The sequence below is a fragment of the Oryza glaberrima genome, chromosome 12 (genome assembly GCF_000147395.1).
Source record: "Oryza glaberrima chromosome 12, OglaRS2, whole genome shotgun sequence".
NCBI classification, from domain to species: domain Eukaryota; kingdom Viridiplantae; phylum Streptophyta; class Magnoliopsida; order Poales; family Poaceae; genus Oryza; species Oryza glaberrima.
In genome coordinates this window covers 3414848-3438260 of record NC_068337.1, presented here as the reverse complement: position 1 = coordinate 3438260, position 23413 = coordinate 3414848, and the positions used below count along the sequence as shown (strand labels likewise).

Sequence of the window (23413 nt, the reverse complement as noted above, 5' to 3'; positions counted from 1 at the left end):
GTACACTCTATTTTATACCTTTGTAAATTTCACTTTGAGCCACTTTTTATTAACGATGTTTTGTTGTATACCGCCCTTTAACTAATGTTTTTACTTTGGACGGGTATTTTTACCTTTGTGGCACTATGGATTACCTTCAAATATTTTATTCATCTACATCCAACTTTATCATATGCCAAGAAAATGGTTTTACATATAGCTCTTAGAGTTAATTGACTAGTATGAGCCGATGTAACCGAGATCCTTCATATGGTTGAGAAGAGAGTCCGGTGTACAAAGTGAAACAGAGGCAAGATTACCCTATCTAAAGTGGAATCATTGGTTAAAAAGTGTCCAAAGTGAAATGTCGGTAATAAAATATGGCCCAAAGTGAAATTTACTCTAAATTTAACTATAGGTCATTTTTATTGAATTATTAATCTTTATATGAATTACCGACCATCTTAAACGATCGTGGACACCGTTCCTATCATCCTGGTCTTAGACACTGCTAAAAGTTCAAATAAATCTAATTTTATGGCTCTTTTGAATCATAGAATTTTATGTAGGAATTTTATAAGATTCAAATCGTATAGGAAATTTTCCTATGTGGTCATTTGATTCAAAGGATTAAAGCTTTTCAAGTCCTAAAAAATTCCTACGGAATGGCTCATTGCACGTAAATTTTGGAGGAAACTTAGCAATATTTCCAACCTCTTGGAAAATTTTATTCGAGTCTATCTATCTCAACCGATTCCTGTGTTTTTCATGTGGTCCAATCAAATGGCTATTCCTGTGTTTTTCCTATGCTTTGCAATCTTTTGTTTTAAATTTATATTCATGTTAGAATTCTGTGTTTTTTCTATTCCTTCTTTTTTTTCCCAATCATGCGAAACCCTTAAGGTAATGACCCAACATAAGTACTCAACGTCCAACCTCACATTCAAAGGGTGCCTCGCCCTCGTTGCTCTCTGACAAGAATGACATATACTCCCTCCGTCCAAGAAAAAACTCAACATTGGTGAGGATGGAATATTACCTAGGCAAACGAATCTGGACAGAGGGTTGTCCAAATTTATTGTCCTACATGATGCCTAGTCCTCACCAAGGTTGAGTTTTTTTTTTTTTGACAGAGGGAGTAGGAAATAGACAAATGAGTTGTCTTCTCAATGAGTACATCCTATTTTGCCATTTAAATGTTGTCTTCAAATCTCATATGTAAACTGTGTCTTTTTTTTTCAACTTAAACCAGCAGGAAAACTATTAAATTATATTTCAATTAAAAACCCAAACGGGTGTCAAAAACAAAAAAGAAGAGAAAACCGTCTTTGAGCAAGAAGAGATATGCCAAGCCAGGATTTACCAAACTGTTTGGGATACGGTTTCCGCCGCCCAACGGTTTGATGGTTATCGCGAGATATACTGTGGTTCCAAAAACTAAAAAGGTTACCGTACGTGACAACCATGGTAACCGCACGGTTTTGTAAACCCTGCGCCAAGTACCATGTCTGGTAAGCTTATTGTTTAAACAATGCTTTGACCTAATTATTTTCTGATATGGATGTAGAGGAAAAAGAGAAATGGCCTGTATTTTCAACAAGCGATGCTTGAGCACAATAATAAGCATAACCCCAACATCATATTTAACTACTACCTCCATCCCAGAATGGCCGCATTTTTGTACAGTTTATGTATTTAAAAATTTTTATGATTAGTATTTTTAATGTTATTAGAGGATAAAACATGAATAGTACTTTATATGTGACTAATATTTTTTTTAAAAAAATATTATATTAAAAAATAAGACGGACGGTCAAACATTGGACACGGAAATCCACAACTGCACATAAAATGGGACGGATATAGTAGTGATAAAATATTATACTCAAAAGGTGTTAAGAGTATTAATTGTTCAATTAAACTTTTTTGACCACATTATTACTAACCGTGTTTCGCTTTAAATCACCCTTCACACAATATTTTCCTTTAGGTCAAGTAATCTTTCTTTTCTTTCACTTTGGATCACCCCAACTTTTTTCTCAAGCATGTCAACAAACTCAAGTATGTTGGCTCTTACTTATTACAGAAAAACTAATACACGGAATCCTGTCGGAGGCACGAAGGCATTGGGATAAAACAGGGTGAACTTTACATATCTTCTAGATCCGTTTCCCCTAGATATGTTTCCCCCACCGAGCAGGAGCACTTTGTCTTCCTCCTCCCTCTCCTCAACTCCTTGACCATCGTCTCCAATACCGACGACATCCTCTATCATCTTTTCTCCCTTCATACACTGGATCAGGAGCACATAAGATAGCGGAGGTTGGCAAGGGCATGGGGGTTAGAGCAAAGGAGGGAGCCAACTATGGAAGCGAGGTTGGGGGTTGTCATGTGTGAGCAGAAGGAAAGAGAGGCGGTGAGGCCGAGGGGGATGAGGTCCTTAGCGTCGATAGGAGGGTGGAGACGGCTAGTCTCGATGTAGATGGCTACCTTGGAGTTGGGTTTCTTCATGCTCCTTGCCAACCCATCACTCTACTCGCCGGTGCTATGCACAGGTACGTCGCAGCTGATACCAGGTATTAAGGGGTTGATACCCGGGGTCTTATACGTTGGGTATCATGCATGGTACCCAGGTACCATACCAGGGTATGGTCTGGTCTAGTACCTTGGGGTAGCATGCCCGGTACCTCATGTACCAGTTGGTACGCTCAGTTACCATGCGCATAGTATTCAGGTATCGGGTCTGTTACCTATGTTATGAAGTACTGGGTCAAGGCATGGGAAAGGAGAGCGCAATGTCATTGTCTGCCTTACTGGCAAGTCCCCGTCAATCTGTCATTGTCTCATCTTCTCTTCTCCCTTCCTCTCATCGCTGCCTTCATCATTCCTCTGATGTTGCTATGACTGGTGGGAGCAAGGAGCTACACTGATTGTTTATTTGCAACGTGGGAGCTCTAACATGGGGAAGACGGTAGGTGGGGGATTAGATTTATAAAGTATCCCGTTAGAACGGAATCCCGTGCTCTAGCAATCCTCTTATTAATATTAATAAACTTGCACAACTAAATGTACAATATTTTTTAGACATATAAAAATTGGATGTAGATGAATAAAAAGTGGAGAACGATACAAAGTACCAAAAAGTTACAGAAGCAGAATTACCTTATTCAAAACGAAAACATTGATTAAAAAGGTAATCTAAAGAAAAACATTAGTAATAAATGATGGTCCAAATAAAGAAAAACATTATTTGACATGACGTCAGTGAAGCCTATTAAACATTTTCTGGGATATTGGTAGCCTATATATGGGCCTGTTTAGTACCAAAGAAAAAAATTTCACCCTGCCATGTTTAGATTCTAACTTTTTTCTTCAAATTCTTAACTTTTTTGTCACATCGAACTTTGGTCGAGTTTAGTTTTAAAATTTTTCTTCAAACTTCTAACTTTTCTATCACATCAAAACTTTCCTACACACACAAACTTGAAACTTTTCCATCACATCGTTCCAATTTCAACCAAACTTCACTAAACACACCTTGTGTTTAGTTCACTTCACTAAAATTGGAAGTTTGGTTGAAATTGGAATGATATGACGGAAAACTTGGAAGTTTGTGTGTGTAGGAAAGTTTTGATGTGATGGAAAAGTTGGAAGTTTGAAGAAAAATTTTGGAACTAAACTCGGCCACAACCATTCATACACACACAAACTTCCAACTTTTCCGTTACATCGTTTCAATTTCTTCAAACTTCTAATTTTAGTGTGGAACTAAACACAGCCTCTGTAACATTGAATGTTTGGACATATGCATGGAGTATTAAATATAGAAAAAAACTAATTACACATATTGCGTGTAAATTGCGAGACGAATCTTTTAAGTCTAATTGTGTCATGATTTGATAATATAATATTACAGTAAACATTTGCTAATAGCGGATTAATTAGGCTTAATAAATTATTCTTACAGTTTTTAGGCGAAATTTATAATTTGTTTTGTTATAAGTCTATATTTAATACTTTAAATATATGTCCGTATATCCAACATGAAACGCCAACAATTTTCGTTCGCGAACTAATGAGCCCATGTCCGTATAGTCCTACTGTATGGCTTGGTTTCCTTCTCCCAGAAGCCTTGGCTAACAATAAAAGCTTGCCTACTACCCCCTCTCATCAAAATCCAACGGCATCATCTTCTCGCGCTCAACTCCGGCGGCAATCAAATCACGCGCTCGGCGACGACGGCGATGCTACGGGAGCTCCAGGCGCTGTGCAGGGTCCACGGCCTCCCACCGGTGGCTCCAGCGCCGACCTCGCCGACCGCCTCGCCGCTCTCGCCATCCTCCCGGTACGCACGCGCTCGCAGCGGCTTAGAGCACCGATCGAACCACCACCCCTCCTCCGACTCGCTCCTCCATTGATTCTTACGCGCTCGCTAGCTAGCTGCATGCGTTTGATCCAATGCAATGCAGGGGCGTGGTGAGCGGCGGCGGCGGCGGAGGTGACCGCGGCGAGGTGGGGTGGGAAGGGCTGCTTGAAGCGGCCCGGTGGCGGCGGGGGATCTGGGCCGACGAAGAAGGTGAAGTTTATTCTAGAGGAGGAAGAGGCGGCGGCGGTGGCGGCGGCGGCGGCGGATGCCGGGATGGAGGTGAGGCAGAGAAGCCAGAGGCTGGCTGGGAATCCGCCGGGGGATGCCTCCTGCTAGCTGCACAAGCAAACTGATTAATTAGCAAATGGGCATTTTGGTTTGGTGATTTTGCTCGTTAGAAAAGATCAAGTGTTGCATTGCTCTTGTCTAAATGTAAGATCGTGCAAAACTGCAGCAAAGGTCGGTGCGGTTTAGGACAAGTACAAGTCCCAGGTAATGAGATCTGTCTCGATCAAGTTTATCTAGCTAGATCTTCAGTTTTTGTTTTTGGGGACAATCGGACAAGATGTACCTGTGTAGTACTCCTAACTGATAGTAACAATTAACAACTAATTCGAGCTAAATTTATCTGTTGGTTAGCTTCTGGCAAATTATTTCTGGCATCTATTTGGCAAAATCTTTGTGTGAAACTGAGATCAGAGTAGTAGTCAGTAGTGCATTGAAAGTTGAAACTTCTCAATAGCCACTGGAGGACTTTTCTCTTTTCTGTGGTTGAACATTGATACCAAACATCAGAGTTGCTAATTTATTTGAGCTTCAAGATGCTAAAAGATGCTAAAGTACTCCCTCCGTTCCGTTTCATAATGTAAGACTTTATATATATATATATATATATATATATTCATTAATATCTAAATAAATATAGACAATGCTAGAAAGTCTTACATTGTAAAACGGAGGAAGTACTGTTTTTTGAAGCTGTATCAGAAACTTCTCAATAGTTCACCGGCCATATATTAGTTACTGAAGTCCTGTTTTTAAGTGGAAGTGTGGAACATTATCGGGGGAAAAGGACATCATATCAGACATTTTGCCTTGAGAAATTACTTCAAATATCAGAGCTATGCCATATTTTTTTTGTTGCCTGATGGAGATTAGGTTTGCTTAAGAGATTAAGCGTCACTGACCATTAGTTCGTGAAGAAGCCTCTCGCCGACATAGATGAGTTGTTCCGCACTAGTGGATATAGATTATTGACTGGATTATTGTCTTGGGTTATCTACATCATCATGAGAATAAGGGTGTGTTTAGTTCACACCAAAATTGGAAGTTTGATTAAAATTGGAACGATGTGACGGAAAAATTGGAAGTTTGTGTGTGTAGTAAAATTTTGATGTGATGGAAAAGTTGAAAGTTTGAAGAAAAAGTTAGGAACTAAACCAGGCCTAAATTAAATATTCTGTGAAGTAAACTTTTAAAATAGTTTAGAACAATTGGCTTAAGTAATGCAAGAAGTTTTTTTTTAGAAAACATATCTTCAGATACATGGAGTAGATAATTTGCTGCAATGATATGATGGACGGCATATTTGCAAACCAAATGTGGATCGATGGCTGCACTCGGTTCCCAACTTATCAGGTGTATATTTGGCATATCATGAGCAAACCTAGCGAGAAAACAAACATACATAAATTCCATAAAACTATATAAACTATTTATGTTTTATGCAGACAAAATTGATACAAGCTAACTGTTAGAGTCTGTTTGGTACAGTTCTAACTCCTAAATTTAACTTAAGGAGTTGTATTTGGACTGGAGTTGTGGAGCTATCTAAACCCAGCTCAACCTCTATAGTTTATTTTATGAGAGAGATCCACTCAGTTACACTCTCATTTTAGGTGGAGCTAAAACTGTTGGATGAGCGCTACCTCTCTAGAGCTGGAGCTTTGCCAAACAGACGCTTATTTACTAAAATAAAACTATCATGATCGATTAATGTAGCATGGACTAGTTTTTTTTTTAGGTTAACGTTGGTCCTAATTACTCTGCTTTGCTAGTAAATTGGGATCCACATGCCAACGATGCAATTGAATCAAAGGATCTGCTTCCTTGAAGTCATTGGATGGTGAATCCGCCAAGTAATGCAAGGAATGAACTAGTGAATATGGTCTGAAGTGATTATGATAATTCCGTTTGGTTCATAGCTTCAACATTAGGTAAATTATTTTTAGGAGAATAGTCAATATGTTCCTAAAGTTTCACTCTTAAGTCATTTTAGTCTTTAATCTTTCATATTGTTCAAACAAGTCACCCTTATATTAGTTATGTATAATTCACCCTTATATTTATTTTTCTATGATATACGTAAGGGTAAATTGGATAATTCATCATAGATTTTGCATGAACAATGACATGGCATATCCATATGATGATTTTGGTGGATCCAATGACTATTCTAGACCTTATGATAAAGTTTAAGAATTTTTTTGGACTATTTAAAAGGTTAGGGATTAAACTGATCCTACAGAGAAACTTTAGGGACTAAAGTAGCTATTCTCTCATTATTTTTTTATTTTTGTTTCAAATGATAATAATAGCATCATAATTTGAAAAATATAACTAATAGGAGGAATGCAACAACGGGATAACACATTATGTTTAACCTTAGTTTGATATGTAAAATATCTGTAACATTTTTTTTTATTTTTGCAGCAACTTAAATAAGCGCAACACAGCACAAGACAACAACCAAAGTTGAGCCAGCTGAGTTTAGCAAATTTATTGAATCAAGACTTAAGTTCATTGTTTTGCACCGTGTTTAGTTTCAAAGTTTTTTTTTCAAACTTCTAACTTTTTCATCACATCAAAACTTTCCTGCACACACAAACTTTCAGCTTTTCCGTCACATCGTTCCAATTTCAATCAAACTTTCAATTTTGGCGTGAACTATACAAAGCTTTGATGTAGAGTCTACTGCGTAAGTAGTTCGATATATCTTTGTGGCGTGTGTTCATGAAAACGCCATCTGCCGAATGGCTGTTGAAATGAATGTTAGCTTCATCGGTGAATGGAAGTATGGAAGGGACTAGCGAATACAGACCAATGGATTCACCAACATTTTACATAGGTTCCTAATACATAATACTCCCTCCATTTGAATATGAAAAAGAGGAGTCTAAGTTCAGTAAAGCCTAGTACAACCATTTTTAGATTGTTTAGCAAAGATTTAGGGTTGATTAAAAAAACTTCGATGCCCTTATTGAATTAGAGATGGTTAGGGTTGACTGCTGAGAGGGTAGTTAATGGCAAGATCAGGATGAGAAGATGTTTGAGTAAGGGCATCCAAAATGTGCTAAAAAATATTTCAGTAGGCAATAAGCGGTGTAATATTATGTTATAAATATTGTAGAACTGTGTTTGTGCTGTGTAATTCTAAAAAAAAAAAGGCCATAGTGCTAAGGTCCGTCTGAAACCTCCGGTTTGGCTAGGCTATTTTGTTTCACGCAAAACAAGACGGGTCATTAGTTGTGATATCTAGGCTAATTTGGATGGCTCATGTGCGGCTCGTGAGAACTATGCGTGAATATTTAATATCACATTGCTAGTTTTGTAAGGATAGAATCAAATCATAAGGACCTTTCGGTTAATCATTTTACATAAAGTGGAGATAAAAGTTAAGTGAGGTGGTATGTGCAAGTGGATTCGCCCATCGGATGAATTGGGCTATGCGGTTCAGGTGGTCGGATTTTTACACAAACGAGTGATTAATTAACTATTACAAACTTACAAAATAGATTTATTTCATTATTTTTTTGAAGAAACTTCAATATATAAAGTTTTTACACAAAATGCACAGTTTAACAATTTAGAAGAAAAAGAGCCTACGAATAAAGGAAATAGCTTAGACAAGTAGCTGAATCAAACTCAGCCTTAGGGCTCCTTTGAAATGTATGACATAGAAACAGGAATAGAAAAAAATATAGGAATCATGTAGGAATGAATTACAAAACCTAGGAAATTTGTGCTACTAATCGTTCTAAAGGGTATATAAGAATTTCACACGAAAGAGAATGTTAGGAAGTACTACTCCCTCTATTTTTTAATAGATGACGCCGTTGACTTTTTCTCACACGTTTAACCATTTGTCTTATTCAAAAATTTTATGCAAATATATAAGATATAAATCACACTTAAAGTACTATGAGTGATAAAACAACTCATAAGAAAATAAAGTATAATTACGTAAATTTTTTGAATAAGACGAATGGTCAAACATGTGAGAAAAAGTCAACAACGTCATCTATTAAAAAACGGAGGTAGTATATATTAATACATATCACTTTGATATTATCTAGAACATCACAATGCCCATTTTCCTCTAAAAGAACAACAATGATGCATAGGTTTGTCATTTACTAAATCGATCCTACGCTCACATGATGGAAAAAAAGAAGTTTAGGGTGGATGTTTTCCTTTCCTATGGTTTTCCCTGTGAAATGAGCTCCAAAGGAAAATTTCCTCTAACTTTCCTATGCCCAAATCCTGTGAATCAAATGCTGCTACAGTGCCAAATCATGAATCCTACATTTTTCCTATGAAATAAGAAAAAAGACAAATGACTTATTGCCTGTGAATGCTGGGATCCGGCTTAATACTAATTTTCATTGGTTTACCACTCAGCCACACTGTTATCTTTTGGGTACGAAGTGAAGTATTAAAACATCAATTGATGGAACAAATAATTTGTTATATATCATAAATGAAAATTAAGAATTCAAAAACACGTTGCAAAAATGATTTTGAACAATTTTTTGACACGAAGTTTCACAAAACAGCACCAAAAAAAATCCTTTGTGGTGTACTCCCTCCATCCAAAAATCTAAGACCTATTTTTTCTTTCACCAAGATTATGGAGCAATTAATTCATTCACAATGTAATAACACCACTGAACATACAACCAATAAGTACTAAAATGACTTTATTAGATTCAAATCAATAATTTAATTTAGCACATGATAATTATAAATAGAATTTAGACTTTTGAAAAAACAAAAAATAAAATAGGTGTTAGAGTATTGTGCATGGGCACACGAACCGCTCCTCTACTTCGAATGAGAGTACGCGAAGCATTTAGCCGCCTATGGTGGGGCCCACGGTCTTACACGGGTACCGAGGAGCTCCCCCACTGACATGTGGGACCAACATTTGGCATTCGGCTACTGGACCCCCCATGTCAGTCTAAATACCTTATCCATTAATCCAGCTCTTCCCCCACGTCGCCGTACTGGGCGCGAAACCCGAAAATTCAAAGCGACGCTCCTTCCCCAGGAAGCCACCGCCCCCGCTCCCACTGCCACGTGGTCCCCACGCGCAACGCCCCGCTCCCCGGGCGCACCGGTCAGTCTCCACTCTCCAACCCGCGGCGCGGTCACAACACGCGCCCGCCCAACAGTTCAAATCTCAAACGCCACAAAAGCAATCCACAAAAAAAAAAAAAACCCGCGGAGAATTCCAAAATTTCGCGAACCCCGGCGCGGCGGATGGCCGACGATCTCGCCGGACCGTGCTGATCTCCGGCGGCGGCGGCGGCGGTAAGGGGGAGGAGGAGGAGGAGGGATGGAGATGGACTTCGAGTCGATGAAGCGGCGGGAGCTGCAGGCGCTCTGCAAGCGCCACGGCCTCTCCGCCGGCGGCTCCAACGCCGCCCTCGTCGCCCGCCTCGCCGCGACCCTCTCGGTACGGACTCCCACCCACCCACCCATCCAACCATCGTGCCCTCGCTTTCGATCTCGAGTTCTAGTTTCGTGGAGTGGCTAGTGGGTTGCGGAAATGCGCTCTCCGAGTTCGGAGAAATGGAGATGGTGGAGGATGCTGATCGTTGTTTTTTTCTGTTTTGGATTTGTGTAGGGTGCCGCGACGGAGGAGAAGGCGGTCGGGGTGGTGGTGTGGAAGGGATGCATGAAGCGGTCGGGCGGCGGTAGCGAGGGTTTTGGTGCGGCCAAGACGGTGACATTTGCTTTGGAGGAAGAGGAGGAGGTGATGGAAACAAGGGGGAGGGGGAGGAGGGGACGGAGGCCCCGGGTGATGTGGTCGCCAGTTGCCGCGAAGACAAGGGGGAGGCAGAAGGCCGGGGAGGTGGTTACTGATTCAGAAGCAGGAAGTGGAGGAGGGGGGAAGCAACGCAGGGGTGCTCGTGTTGGTGGTGATGCTGCTGCTGAAGGAGAGCCTGCCGCAGAAGCCCCACGGAGGCGGTCTAGGAGAAATGCGGTGAATTCGAGTGATGCTGATGGTGCTGAAGGAGATGGGGCGAAGGAAGGAGAAGCAGTTGACAACAAGCGGAAGCAGAGGCAGAAGCAGAAGCAGGTGGCTGGGGATGTTGGTGAGGAGATTACTGTCAGTGTGCAGGATGGAGTTTCTGGTAGAAGCACGAGGTCGAGTTGTCTCCTGACGGCGGTCACTGTCGTGCAGTCTCCTGTTGTTGAGAAGAAGAGAGGGAGGAAGAGGAAAGGAGATGTGAATGAGCAGATTTGTCTTGAGGTTCAGGAACATTGTGCTGAAGTTCAAGATGATGGCAGAAAGCTCAGGTCAGGGTCGACAAGTGTCACTACGGTGTCACCTCCTGTTGTTGACTGCAGGAGAAGCAGGAGGAAGGCAGCGGATCCTATTGTGGAGAAGGCTGCTAAGGTGAATGTATCTACCAGAAGCACAAGATCAAGTTCAGTTGTAACTGATATCGCGTCACCCATTGTCCTCGAGAACAAAAGACAGAAGAAAGAACATATTCACTTGGATGTTGAGCCTCCAACAGTTCCAATGGTGCAAGCAAATGTGGCTCCTAGTACCAGATCTTTGAGGAATAGGGTTGTTCAGGTTAAAGACAATGTGATGATGGAGACCGAGGTCTGCAAGAAGCTGGAAAATAAGAGTCTGTCCTGTCGACCATCTACTCAGTATCAAACTTCTGCTTTTGTTGAGGAAGAAGATGAGCAAATGGTTCATGATCCCAGTATTGGCCCAAAATTGAGGCGGTCGAGCAGACGACAATCTGTGGCTAATGAATTGTTGTTAATTAATTCAATTTCAGAAAGCAACAATGTGAGTAGAGCACAGACAGATGCCAAGGGCCTGAAAACAGCCCAGCCATTGATGCACAATGCTGCTAAGACTAGCATGAAAAATGTTGTGGTCAGGAAAGATGAGAATGCTGGTTTGACAAAGAGGAATACAGGAAGGGGCAGGGATAAGATAGCTAAAAGTGTTGGCAAAGTTTCACTCTCCGAGAGCAGTGGTGAAGCTTTACCTACAGAAATGCAGCAAGAAGTAATTGAGCCTTTGAAAAGATCTAGGCGGAAATCTGTTGTTTCTACCTTGCTTGAGGAAGGAACCAAGTGTATGCATGGAAGTGTTAGAGGAGATGTCCTGGTGAAGCAACCAACAGAAAAAAGACCTGTTAGGCGATCAACTCGGAAATCTGTTGTCTCCGCTATGCTTGACAAAGAGAGTAATGGACTAACTACAGAAATGATGCCTGAAGCACATATTAGGAGATCAAAGTGTAAATCTTTTCTTCCTAATATGCTCAATGATGAGAAGATGGATGACTGTGAGATGGTCAGGGATGAGGAACATAAGCACTCTAAGGGCAACGATCCTGGGAAGAAACTAGCAATAAAGGAACCTGCTAGAAGGACAACACGAAAATCTGTTGTGCCAATAATGTTTGACAGAGAGACAAAGGGTCTTGCAGCAGAAATGAATCCTGAAGTACATGTCAGGAGATCAACGCGGAAATCTGTTGTTCCAAATAAGCCCAATAGTGAGAACAAGTACCATGATGAATTGGTCAGAACTGTTGTAGGTGTAGCTGTGGCGAAACAGCTGGAAGCAAAGAAACCTGTTAGAAGTAATGGGGGTGGCTTTAAATTGGGAAAACGGAGAAGAACTTCAATGGAAATGTCATGTTCATCCGGTAATAATACAAAAGTTTCTGACAGGCAAAAATCCAGGAAGCAACAGAAGGTACAAACTCCAGCTTCAGAAGGACCTTGTGCAAAGGAGAGTACGACAGATGCTTTGCAAGAAATTATCTCTTTCGAAGAGTCAAATGCTGATGCTGATGATATGGTTGTTAGGGAATCAACACAGGATGGAAATGAAGGTTGTCATGAATATTGCAATGATTCCAGTGCCAGCACCCAAGAAGTTAATCGGGATAATGCCACTGTAGAAGAGACTCACAGAGAGCAGTGGGTGAATTCAGAAGTACATGGGTCAGATTCTAGTGATACTGCACATGAATATGTTGACCTTAGAACTGAAAGTATTATCCATTTATCTGGAATAAGTTCCGAGGAGTTGGGCCAATCATCAAGTATCACAGAACTAGTTTCGCGTGCTGGTATTTCATCAGAGAACAAAGTATTGCTGGATGATGCTGAGGCTGATTTGGGTGCTGCTGTCGCACAAACTTTGAATGCCAATTCCAATGAAGAGGTTTTGGAAGATTTAGATAATCCAGCAGCTATTGCAGAAGAACTTAGTTCTGCCACTGCTTTACCCCTTTTAGATGCTGAAGATCACACAGATAAAAATGAGATCATTACTTTACCAGAGCAACTCCTTGGGGCCTTGTCTAAACTCTCGAGTGTCGATCAGTTACCGCCTTGTACTAGTGATGCTGATGCACTAGTTATTGTAAATGACTCCAATGCTTGTAATATTGCGAACTGGACTGCTGTGAAGGGTACCGATGACATTCAAAATGTGGATATTGCTTTGTCTGGTGATGGCATTGAAGCTTCTAAATCAATGACTGTTGCAGAAGTTCTATCGTGCGCTGTGGCTACTGTCTTGGAGCATGGCACTCTGGCTGAGCACGACTTTGAGAGGACTTGCATGAAGAATGGTGATGCTTCTCTATCTTTATTTGATTCTGGTTCACCTGGAAATGAAACAGATAATGGTTCATTCAAAGCTCTTGAGTTCGAATTAAATTATTTACCTACTGTGAATGATGAGAGAGGAAAACAAGCTGAAGAAGGTACTTTTCTTGTTTTTCTTTTGATTTCATTAGGGGTTTGTAACAGGACAAGCTAATGTGAATCTTGCTTCAATCCTAGGTGGTTTCACTGATGTTGCTTCACAACAGTTTCATGACACCACTGTAGCAGCTGTAGAATACGATTTATCATGTCGAAATGATATTCATGATGTGAGGACATGCATTAATTCACGTAAGTTCCTTAATTTATAAGATTTAGCCATTACACACACTATGCTAGCACTTCTTGTTCCTTTACACTATTTCAGAAACCTATGGACTCAATTGAATACCGACTATTACCAATTATTAGAAATACACGAACCCACAAGTTCAGTGTGAAATACGAAAGTTTTTGATCAGAGGTTAAGTGCATCATCATAGGAAGAGTTTGGCCAAAAGTTAGGATACATGATGGGAAAATGGAACTTCCCAAAGAGCATGAAACGCTTAAAAAAATTCTTGGATAATCGAGAGTAAAGTTTTCATTCTGCTTGATCATGGATTAGTAACTACATCCAATTATTTACTCACTCCATTCCAAATTGATCTACATATAGTTTTTTTGATGTTATTCCTAAATGACCTACATATTTGTATTCATTTATTAAGTCTATTCGTTCTTTATGCATTGGAGTAAATGGATATTGATGCATGCATCCATGCACACAAGTATTTATAACCTACATGCAATATCTTGATTTGCAATTGGCTAGGAAATATTGGAGATGGTGCATGCATCTAGTTTGTTGCTAGAGTAAATATAGTGTGAGAGAGTTATTAGCTTTTTTTGGTCTTGGTGTACCTATGAAATATGTAGATCAATTTGGAATGGAGGGAGTATTGATTTGTTGATAGTGAATTTTCCAATTGATATTGTCTCCATCCAGTAACCCATTGCTACTTGTTCTGCATTTAGTTACTTTCTAAGATATGTTCTCTTGCATTTTGAAACAGCCTTTGGATCAGATGTAAATTATCATCAGTGCAGTAATGGATATAAAGAAGCTGGTTGGTAACTGATAAACCTTTTTTTTTGTGCATTACATACTGTGGCAACACTAGTGTTGCATAGCTGCTTAATATAGATTTGCTATTTTCCCCACATATACCAGATAAATGTCCAGAAGTCCACAGTGATGCTGCTTCTGAAAAAAGCAATCAAGGTGATGATTTGTGCAAAAACCTCAGCACTGTTAAGGGAGAGAGTCCACTGGCCTCAAATTTTCATGTAGAGGATGCTGCTGAGCACGGAAGTATGCTTCAAATTGAAATTAATGCTGAGCGAGGCTCTTCAGATGGAATGGACTCCTCATATGGTCTGAAGTCTCTCTTTGCAGAAGAGGGTAATCAACAACACTATATGATAGATGATGGGAATATTGCTGCAGAAGTTGACAGTGGAAACAAGTTGTCAGACGAAAGGCATTCTTCACTTGGTCTGAAGTATCTCTTTGCAGAAGAGGGCAATCAACAACACAATTTGATAGATGTTCAGCATATTGCTGCAAAAGTTGATAGGGGAAGCAAGTCGTCAGATGTAAGGCATTCTTCATTTGGTCTGAAGTCTCTCTTTGCAGAAGAGGGTAATCAACAATGCGATTTGGTAGATGATGAGAACATTGCTGTAAAAGTTAACAGCGGAAGCAATTCGTCAGATGGAAGGCATTCTTCATTTGGTCTGAATTCTCTCTTTGTAGAAGAGAGTAATCAACAATGCAATTTTATACATGATGAGAATATTGCTGTAAAAGTTGACAGTGGAAACAAGTCCATTGGCTTCAAAACTTCTACTTTCTACACGAGAGTGGATTGTGATCTGGAAGATGCTGCTGCACAACTTATTGGAGAAGGTGACAATGCACTTGATGTGGAGCAAGGTATTGTACATGAAATTATGAATTTACCATAGTAGGGATTCTTGTTGATAGCTGTAGCTTCTTTTGATGTTACCATCTTCATGCAGGTGTTGCTTATGATAAAATTATGCTGTCACCCTTGAATGACATTGGTGCTTGCTCATCATATGGAAGAAATCCCTCGATTGGGCAAAGATCACTTTATGCACAAGAGCGCGGAGGAAGTAATGTAACAAATGGTGCATTTGTTGCTGCTGAAACTGATGGCAAAAAAGATTTAGATAACATAATTGTGGGCCTTCATATGGAATCAGATGGTATCCATACAGAAATGGATGTGGGGCTTGTTTCAGATAACCCTGAAAATAAGCTAGCTCTGGAACCAGTTCAGCAGGGTGATGCAGAAGAAGGTAAGGGACCATCATATAATCTTCAAATAGTGATTTGTTCGGTTGTACTATTAGGCTGTATGTTGTTTAAGGAATGCATAAATATGTGCCAGGTAAATTTGAGAAGCCTTCGCCAGGTTCAGCAATACCAGATTGTAAACATCAACAAGCTTTAGTCAACGAAGTAGTAATGCACTCAGTGGAGAATAAGAGAGGCTCACCCACTGCTGAACAATCATCATCTAGTCCACAGTCCATGTCTTTGCAAGAAAGCATGGATGAAACTATGGGATATGTTTCACTTGCTTTTGCAGGAGTGCATTCAGAAAACGGAGTTGATGAATCAAATATTGATGACCAAACTCCTGTACTAGAACCAGTTGAAGATCATGGCGCTCACGTAGATTCTATTTTAGTTACTAAAAGTGGAGAGGGTAATGGAAATGAAGGTGAGATTACACTTGTTGACTAATTATTCTTTTATAATTTCCTTGTACAAATATATCCTGATGTGTTCATATGTTTGACCCATGCCTATGTGAACTGAATGATACATTTTTAGAGTCATCAAAGGCAAGCTGCGAAGAGCAGGTTGAATGTGGTCAGTTAGGTTTATTCAAGGATGCAAATTGCACGGAGTGAGTGCATTTTCTTCCCTGGAACCACTGAAAGTGCATATATTATGAAAATAACTTTTGGCTGATTTTTTTGGGGATGAAATTGCAATTTACAGGACGACTAATTGTCAGGGAATTGGTTATGAGGGTGAAGTCTGCAATCGTGTACATTCTACTGATATTAGTACTCTCTGTGAAAAATCAGATGATAATGGATCTTGTAAGTCCTTTTGTTAACATTGTTCAATTACTCTGATTAGGAATGACAATAAATGCCATATTTTTTTGTTTACACATTAGGAGATGTGTTACTCTCTCCTTCCCATAATATAGCAACCTAGTACTAGATGGGATACATCCTAGCTGTCCAGATTTGTAGTACTAGGATATGTCTCACCTGGTACTAGATTGCCATATTATGGGACAAAGGTAGTATCTTTTTAGAACATATCAATAGTTTACTCTTATATTTGTTCGCAGTGACTAATTTTTACCGCTTCTTGCAGCTAAGGATGCTAAGGGTAATAGTGATGCTCTTCTGAGCAGCCCAGTGATAGTCCCTGCCAATGACAATGATGTACATGTGAGTTCTAACATATCCCAGCTAGAATCAACTGATTGCTTGGATGAACCAACATTGTTTTTCAATATGGGAGTGCATCTGGGCCCCAATGAGAAATGCAATAAGCGCATGGAAGACCAAGTTCCTTCAGGAGTCAGTACAATTGATATTTCTGTACCTGCCACTGCTAATGGTTTAGAAAGTGGATTGACATTGCTCCCTGCTATTGAAACATTGAATTTGCAAGATGACCAGCATAACTCTGAGCTAGAGAGCACACAAGTTGGCCAATCTGGCATTAGCTGTGCTGAAAAAAGTACTAACATTTTGGAGTTAGGGACTGTGAATGTTGTTGATAAAGGAAATCCATGTGACCATAGTTTACCACAAGATTGTCCTATGGATCATTACCAGCAACATGAGGGTTTGAATGACATTCCAGTGGACAAATCTCTCGAAGCATCTGATATGTACTTAGGGAACAGTGTTTTTAGAATTGAGGGTCAGTAACTCAGTACTATCTATACATTCTGATATTATCTCCTTTTCTTGCCTTCTTGTACTATCAATACTTATTTGGTTAATGTGCCAGGTATAATTGAGAAGCCAGCCATCAATTTAGCAACTCCAGATTGTAAACTTCAAGGAACTTTATTGGAGTTTTCGCTGAAGAATGATGCTGAAACACCAAATTCCAAGCACTCGCCTTTTGGTCTACAGTCGCTGTTCTCAGAGGAAAACATGGATGGGTCCAGACAACAGGACAATGCTGGCTTTCCATGTGCTGAAAACAAAGTGGATGAATCAAATAGTTCACATGGTAAATGCCGAGTTGAAAAACCTGTTTCTGCAGAACCTGTTCGATGCGAAGGTTCCCATGAAAATTTAGGGATCGTCAAAGAGATCGGCAGTTGTGTTTCGTCATGCCAGCAAGTTAATGAGCAAGAAGGTACCTTCATTTATCTTTTATTGCCCTGTTCTTAATATTTCCATATTATCTGTGCAAGACAAGAACTGAATCATATTGCATTTTTTTTAGAGTTTTCGGAGGCCAGCCACAAAAAAAGATGGGTTGCGCCTATCCAGTTAGATTTAGCAGATGATGTGAATCAGACAGAAAGGTAATTTGTATTTTCTATTTTTAAAAAGTAAACGAACATATACCATAAATAGTATGTGACTACTCTTTAAACATGGGATGTTTCTTTACAGGGAGATTATTTCTTCCGAGTTGGTTTGTGAGAAGGAAGAGAAAATAGAGGTCATGTCTTCAGATATTGATACCCCCGTCAGGGAATCACATGGCAGTGAACTTTGTAAGCCCCAGGCCCACAGCTTCATTGCTCTGTTTTTACAGTACATATAGAAGAAAGCTTTGTTAACATCCGTCTTTTACTTGTTGGATTGCTGTAGCAGGTTTCTATCTGTAATCTGTCCCTATAACTAACAATACACACTTCTCCTGTTGCAGCTACACATGCTTCTCCTTTTAGTAGACCTCAGATTTGCGATCCTCGAAGCAGCCAAATTTTTGATGATGCACATCCAAGTTCTAACCCTTCACAGTTGGAATTACCAGATGTGTTCCATCATGATCATGAAGTGCTATGCAGTGAACGCAATGATCAAATCCTCCCAGGCATCCCTTCAAGTCCCTTTTCTGAAGCTGTATCAATTAAATTTTCAGAAAATGAAACAATGTTGCTAGAAGCTGCAGAAACGTCAGAATTGCTAGATGAAAAGCTTAACCCTCAGCCAGGATGTGATGAACTTGCAGAGCACGACCTTAGCGGCTTTAAAGACACCGAGGACTCTTCAGATACTGAATTTATGAGGTATAGTATATTCCGTTTTCTTGCAGATGGTCAGATAGATTCTTGCCAGGAAATGGAACTTCCAAATGACCAATCTGCTACCAAGGCTCGTGAAGAATCTGCCTTTTCTGAGGGCGAGAGTGTTGTAGGTCAGTGTTTCTATAAGATATATTTAGATTTTTTGTGGACATGTAGTCTTGTCTACTGCCTAGCAAGATTTGCTATGTGAATTGCCTAATAATTCAGACATCTTTTATCCCAGGATCTTGTGAAACAAATGAGCAGAGGTGTCAAGTGGACTGTAAAGAAGAAAACGAGCACAAGGCAGATCAAGTGACGCCATGCATTCCAACATTTGACTTGAGTGGAGCTGCATCAACTAAGGGATCAGAAGGTGGAATTACTCTGTTGCCAGATGCAAAATTGTCAGTGTTTACAGCCGTGCAGCTTAACTCTAAGCTGGATGGAGAGCACAACCTTAGCGGTGGTAAAGACACTGGGAACATTTTTGATAACAGATCTGTGGATGACAGTTACCATGAGCAGGAGCTTCTCAATGACCTTTCTGCTCCAAAATCTCTAGTAGAACCTTGCAGTGCCTGTATGGATTCATGCAATGGGCAGGCGATTCTAGAAGATATGCCTGGACCCAAATCTCCTGAAGATTACCAGGATGACAGCGTTTCAGGATCAGTAGGTCAGTAATGTTCATTACTTGTTCTTGTCTCTTACTTTCATGCAGGATTTGAGCAAGAAGTTAATCTTTAAATTGTGTTTTTCCATTGCTCAGTGCACACCTTTTCAATGCTTAATATATTTCCAGCATCCACTTTCTATTGGCATGACCCCATGAACATCTTGGGAGGGTTTTTACAGCTTTACTTGTCAGATTTTTGTACTAGCATGTTGTCTAGCTATCGTTGTCATAATATGTGCGCTCAACTCAGCTTGGTTCTGGTGTTAATAGAACTCTGTCTTGTTTTGTGCTGAAAGTACAACCGGGTTCTAATTCTTTAGTTGAATTACTCAATGACTTGGGATAATTGCATAATACTCCCTCTCTCCCATAATATAAGGGATTTTGGTGTATGTGACGCATCGACCCAAAATCCCTTATATTATGGGACGGAGGGAGTACCTTACAAAATTGAGAATAATGAAAATCAACCAATTCAATGCATGCCTGCAGGTGACATGTTTGAACCTTCACCAACTGAAAGAGCCGAACAGGAAACTACGCTGGTGTCTCCTGCAGAAATGTTGGTATTTAAATTCGGGCAGCATAATAACCCTAACCTGGTGAGCGTTGGAGGACACAACGATAGCTGTGATGAAGACACTGCTGACATGTTTAGTACTGAACCTGTGGCGAGTAATAATCAACATGAGCAGGAGCTTCCAAATGACGTATCTGCTCCCGTATCTCTCAAGGAATCTGCAATTTGTCAGGAAGACATCAGTGTTCATACCGAATCTTGCCCTGGAAAGTCGCTTCCAGTTCCAGAAGATATATCTGCACCTAAATCTCCTGACGAGCGTGCCATTCATCAGGATGACAGCGTTCCAAGATCAGCAGGTCAGTATTGATCTCTTTGTTTTCGCACAGTGATTTGAATTAATTTCTCAACTGAACATTTCCATTGTCCATATTTGTCCTGACTCCACTTCTCATTCACACACCAGTTTTGTGCCAAACTAGCGGGCGAAGGCGCATAGATGAAATCAGCACCAAGCTTCTGAGCTTCAAAATTTCCAGCACTGTTAAACCAAGCCACATTGCTATGAACGCCCCTAGCACGAAGCAAGTCGACAACCTGAGTGAATCTGCAATTGCCCTTCTCAGGAACAGGGAGAACACGCTTGCCATCAAAACAGACCGGCCTGTGAAGCCGAACCCTGATCGCTCTGTCGCGAAGAACTCATCAAGGCGACCGCTGCAGCCGATTGGCAGAAGGCCTGAGGGCCACTGAGGCAGCAACCGATGGTACATTGCTGTTCTTGGTAAGCATCTAGGTTCAACGTCGAGTTGAAGAATAGGAGCATATATATATCTGACAACAGACAGGAAATGTAACACGATATGGTGTTTGTTTCCACTGTGTGTGCTACTCTGCTGTGCAGTGACGAAGTGGCCGTGTGTGTTTTGGCTGTTTTATTGTTCCAAGAAGGAACTGACTCAGAAATCATCCGCATGATGATCTTTTTCCTTCTTTCTAGACTCAATCATTGACGTGGTGTTGGGTTTTTCTTATGTACTCTAATTCAAGTATTTCGAACAGAATGGTATTTATGGATTGTGGCTGTGTGGTGCAAGCATTCCTTTGTTTGTTACTCTGAGAGTAACCATGTCTATGTCGCACTCTATATCTTGGTGCACCTTTCAGGTTGCAAGAATAATGTACGCTATCTCGAGTTACCTGACTCCTGACTGCTGCAATTGCATATTTGTCAGTATCCTGAACCATTTGATAAGCAATCGATCATACATGCATGATTCATTCTTGTATGTGAATCTAAATTTATAGATGCATCATAAGTGTTGCCGTTACTCTTTTGCAATGTGCTAATACTAATTGAAGCGCACTAATCAATAATTAACTCATAACTCGTTGAAGTTCCACTACTAGTACCAGTACCAGGAGCATGTGATCTGCTCATCTTAATTAACGATCCGTTAATCTAATCCCTTTGCCTCCACCGTTCTGCATGTGCGCCGTCAGCTAATGATTCGATTAATTACGTCCCCCGCGAGCTTACGTTACCACTAAGTACGTACTTAACATATTATCCTATATAAGTGTGAGCAATTAGCAGGAGTTAATCGTGTCCACTTAACATACATCGCACAGCATTCAGCAATGGCGTCCTTGCTGAGCGTCGCCGTCGTCCTCGTCGTGGTCAGCGCTCAGGCCCTCGCCGCCGTTGCCGTTGCCGACGCCGCGCGCGTCAACGCCGGCGCCGCGGCCTTCTCGCCTGCAGTACCCCTCGGCGGCCGGCTTGACGGCGGCGGCGGCGGAGGGCTGGTGGAGTGCTGGAGCGCGGTGGCGGAGCTCCGGTCGTGCACGGACGAGATCGTGCTCTTCTTCCTCAACGGCGAGACGACGCAGCTCGGCGCCGGGTGCTGCCGCGCCGTGCGCGCCGCGACGCGCGACTGCTGGCCGGCCATGCTCGCCGCCGTCGGGTTCACCGCCGAGGAGGCCGACGTCCTCCGCGGCCTCTGCGACGCCGAGGCCGCCGCCACCGCCGCCGACTCCACGTCGCCGGCGCCATCGGCCGCGTAGTGGACGGTGGCGCGCGCGCACGAACACGTCTGTGAAATCTGAAATCTGAACGCGTTGCGGGCGTTCATGTGAATTACTCGTTTCTTCTACGTGAATAAGATCTGAACTCTGAAGCGTGACTTCAGTATATCCGTTCTGTTCATCCATTAACTGCATTCGATTTCAGGGTTTCACCACGCAAATGAAATTCGCTCATATGTGCCAGAGAGGGCATTTCGGGCAAATTTTGCTGCCAAACATTTCTCCGTATCTTTTCTGCTCTTGTTTCTCGTTAGGCTTTCGTCATGAACTTGCGGGAAACGAATATGTCGAGTTTATACGTCCTACATGGAAGATTATCGTGGATGTTATATTCTTCATTCACTGTGAATGGAATATTGGACTTGAGATTTACTTTTTTCGTGGAAATCGAAAAGCTTTCGTAGCTCAGTTGGTTAGAGCACCCGTTTAGTAAGCGGGAGGTCTTGAGTTCGACTCTCAACGAAAGCATTTTTAACATTTCGTTATTGAATTTTGTTCTTTATTTTGTCAAATCTTCACTTATAGTTAATCTTCATCTTGAACTTTTAATATCCAATGCAGCATCCCCTCTGGTCTTTTCAAATAAATTCGTTTTGAATTTTTTTCTTTATTTTTTCGAATCTTCACTTTTAGTTAATCTTCATCTTGAACTTTGAATTTCTAATGCTGCAACGCCTCTGGTCTTTTCAAATCGCTTTGAATCCTCTAAATAGTTCCCTCTTTCGTACTGTACCCTATATTCGAGGTGATCAACAATCGCAGAATCGATTGCCTATGTCGTCATACCAGTATACCACCGACCATGGTAGAAATCTATTCAGATGGTATTAACTGAAATTTTCTTCAGAGAGAATGTTAATTAGGTGCTATACATACCTGAATTATGCATAATTACCCAGTGGAGGTATCTACTCCGTACTTATTACCAGCGTTTTGGAGAGCTAAATTCAAAAACCTATCATAGTGTCCTTACATGCTCAGTTAGAATATAAACCTCATAGTCACCTATCATAATATATATTAAATGGGTATTTCTAAGTATATGTATCCTCACATCATTTAGTAGAATCGAAATGTTTTTTTCTACAATCTAATAGAGTTCCAAACAACCACTTTATAAATCGGCGAGATGCTCCTCAGTCATCATCGACCCCTTGTATCTCTCTTCCGAGTGAGACCCCTTAGCTCAATGTTACTATCTCGTAGTATTGATCTCCTCCATTCTTTTTCAACAGTGCTATACATATTAGCCAAAAATTGTAATAAAACTTTTACAAACAAAAAACTCAATCACTAAATTTGATCAGTCGGCAGTTATAGAAAATTAAGACAGTTGTACCATTTTTTACGTGCGTCATTTTAATTTACAGAGTATTCATTTCCACTTACATTAGGTGGACGAATAAAAACAAGGCAGCGGCCGCCTTATTTGTGTGCAAATTAAAGTACTCCCTCCGTCCCGGTATAGTGGACGTTTTTGACTT

The 23413-nt window shown here is 40.7% G+C and overlaps 2 protein-coding genes, 1 non-coding gene and 1 pseudogene across 4 annotated transcripts; all 4 read left to right on the top strand.

Annotated features, from left to right (window-relative positions):
* Positions 1 to 2461: 2461 nt before the first annotated feature.
* Positions 2462 to 4973, top strand: LOC127757364 (uncharacterized; annotated as a pseudogene).
* A 4867-nt stretch (positions 4974 to 9840) lies between these two features.
* Positions 9841 to 21048, top strand: LOC127757151 (uncharacterized). 2 transcript variants are annotated; one of them, XM_052282591.1, is made up of 17 exons: positions 9841 to 10082; positions 10254 to 13386; positions 13466 to 13579; positions 14344 to 14397; positions 14502 to 15266; positions 15353 to 15655; positions 15748 to 16083; positions 16197 to 16272; positions 16368 to 16471; positions 16758 to 17315; positions 17406 to 17762; positions 17853 to 17934; positions 18026 to 18129; positions 18285 to 18776; positions 18890 to 19324; positions 19817 to 20203; positions 20311 to 21048. In XM_052282591.1, exons 1-17 carry the CDS (start codon positions 9963 to 9965, stop codon positions 20595 to 20597), a joined length of 7707 nt encoding a protein of 2568 aa, XP_052138551.1. In that variant the 5' UTR covers positions 9841 to 9962; the 3' UTR covers positions 20598 to 21048. The 2 variants fall into 2 exon arrangements, with proteins under 2 accessions (XP_052138551.1, XP_052138552.1); XM_052282592.1 differs by lacking the exon at positions 13466 to 13579.
* Positions 21049 to 21485: 437 nt separating this feature from the next.
* On the top strand, positions 21486 to 21908 carry LOC127758183 (egg cell-secreted protein 1.2-like). The gene has a single exon (XM_052283806.1). The coding sequence runs from the start codon at positions 21486 to 21488 to the stop codon at positions 21906 to 21908; it is 423 nt and encodes a 140-aa protein (XP_052139766.1).
* A 415-nt stretch (positions 21909 to 22323) lies between these two features.
* Positions 22324 to 22397, top strand: TRNAT-AGU (transfer RNA threonine (anticodon AGU)). The gene has a single exon. It is a non-coding gene; the product is annotated as a tRNA-Thr (tRNA).
* Positions 22398 to 23413: the final 1016 nt, after the last annotated feature.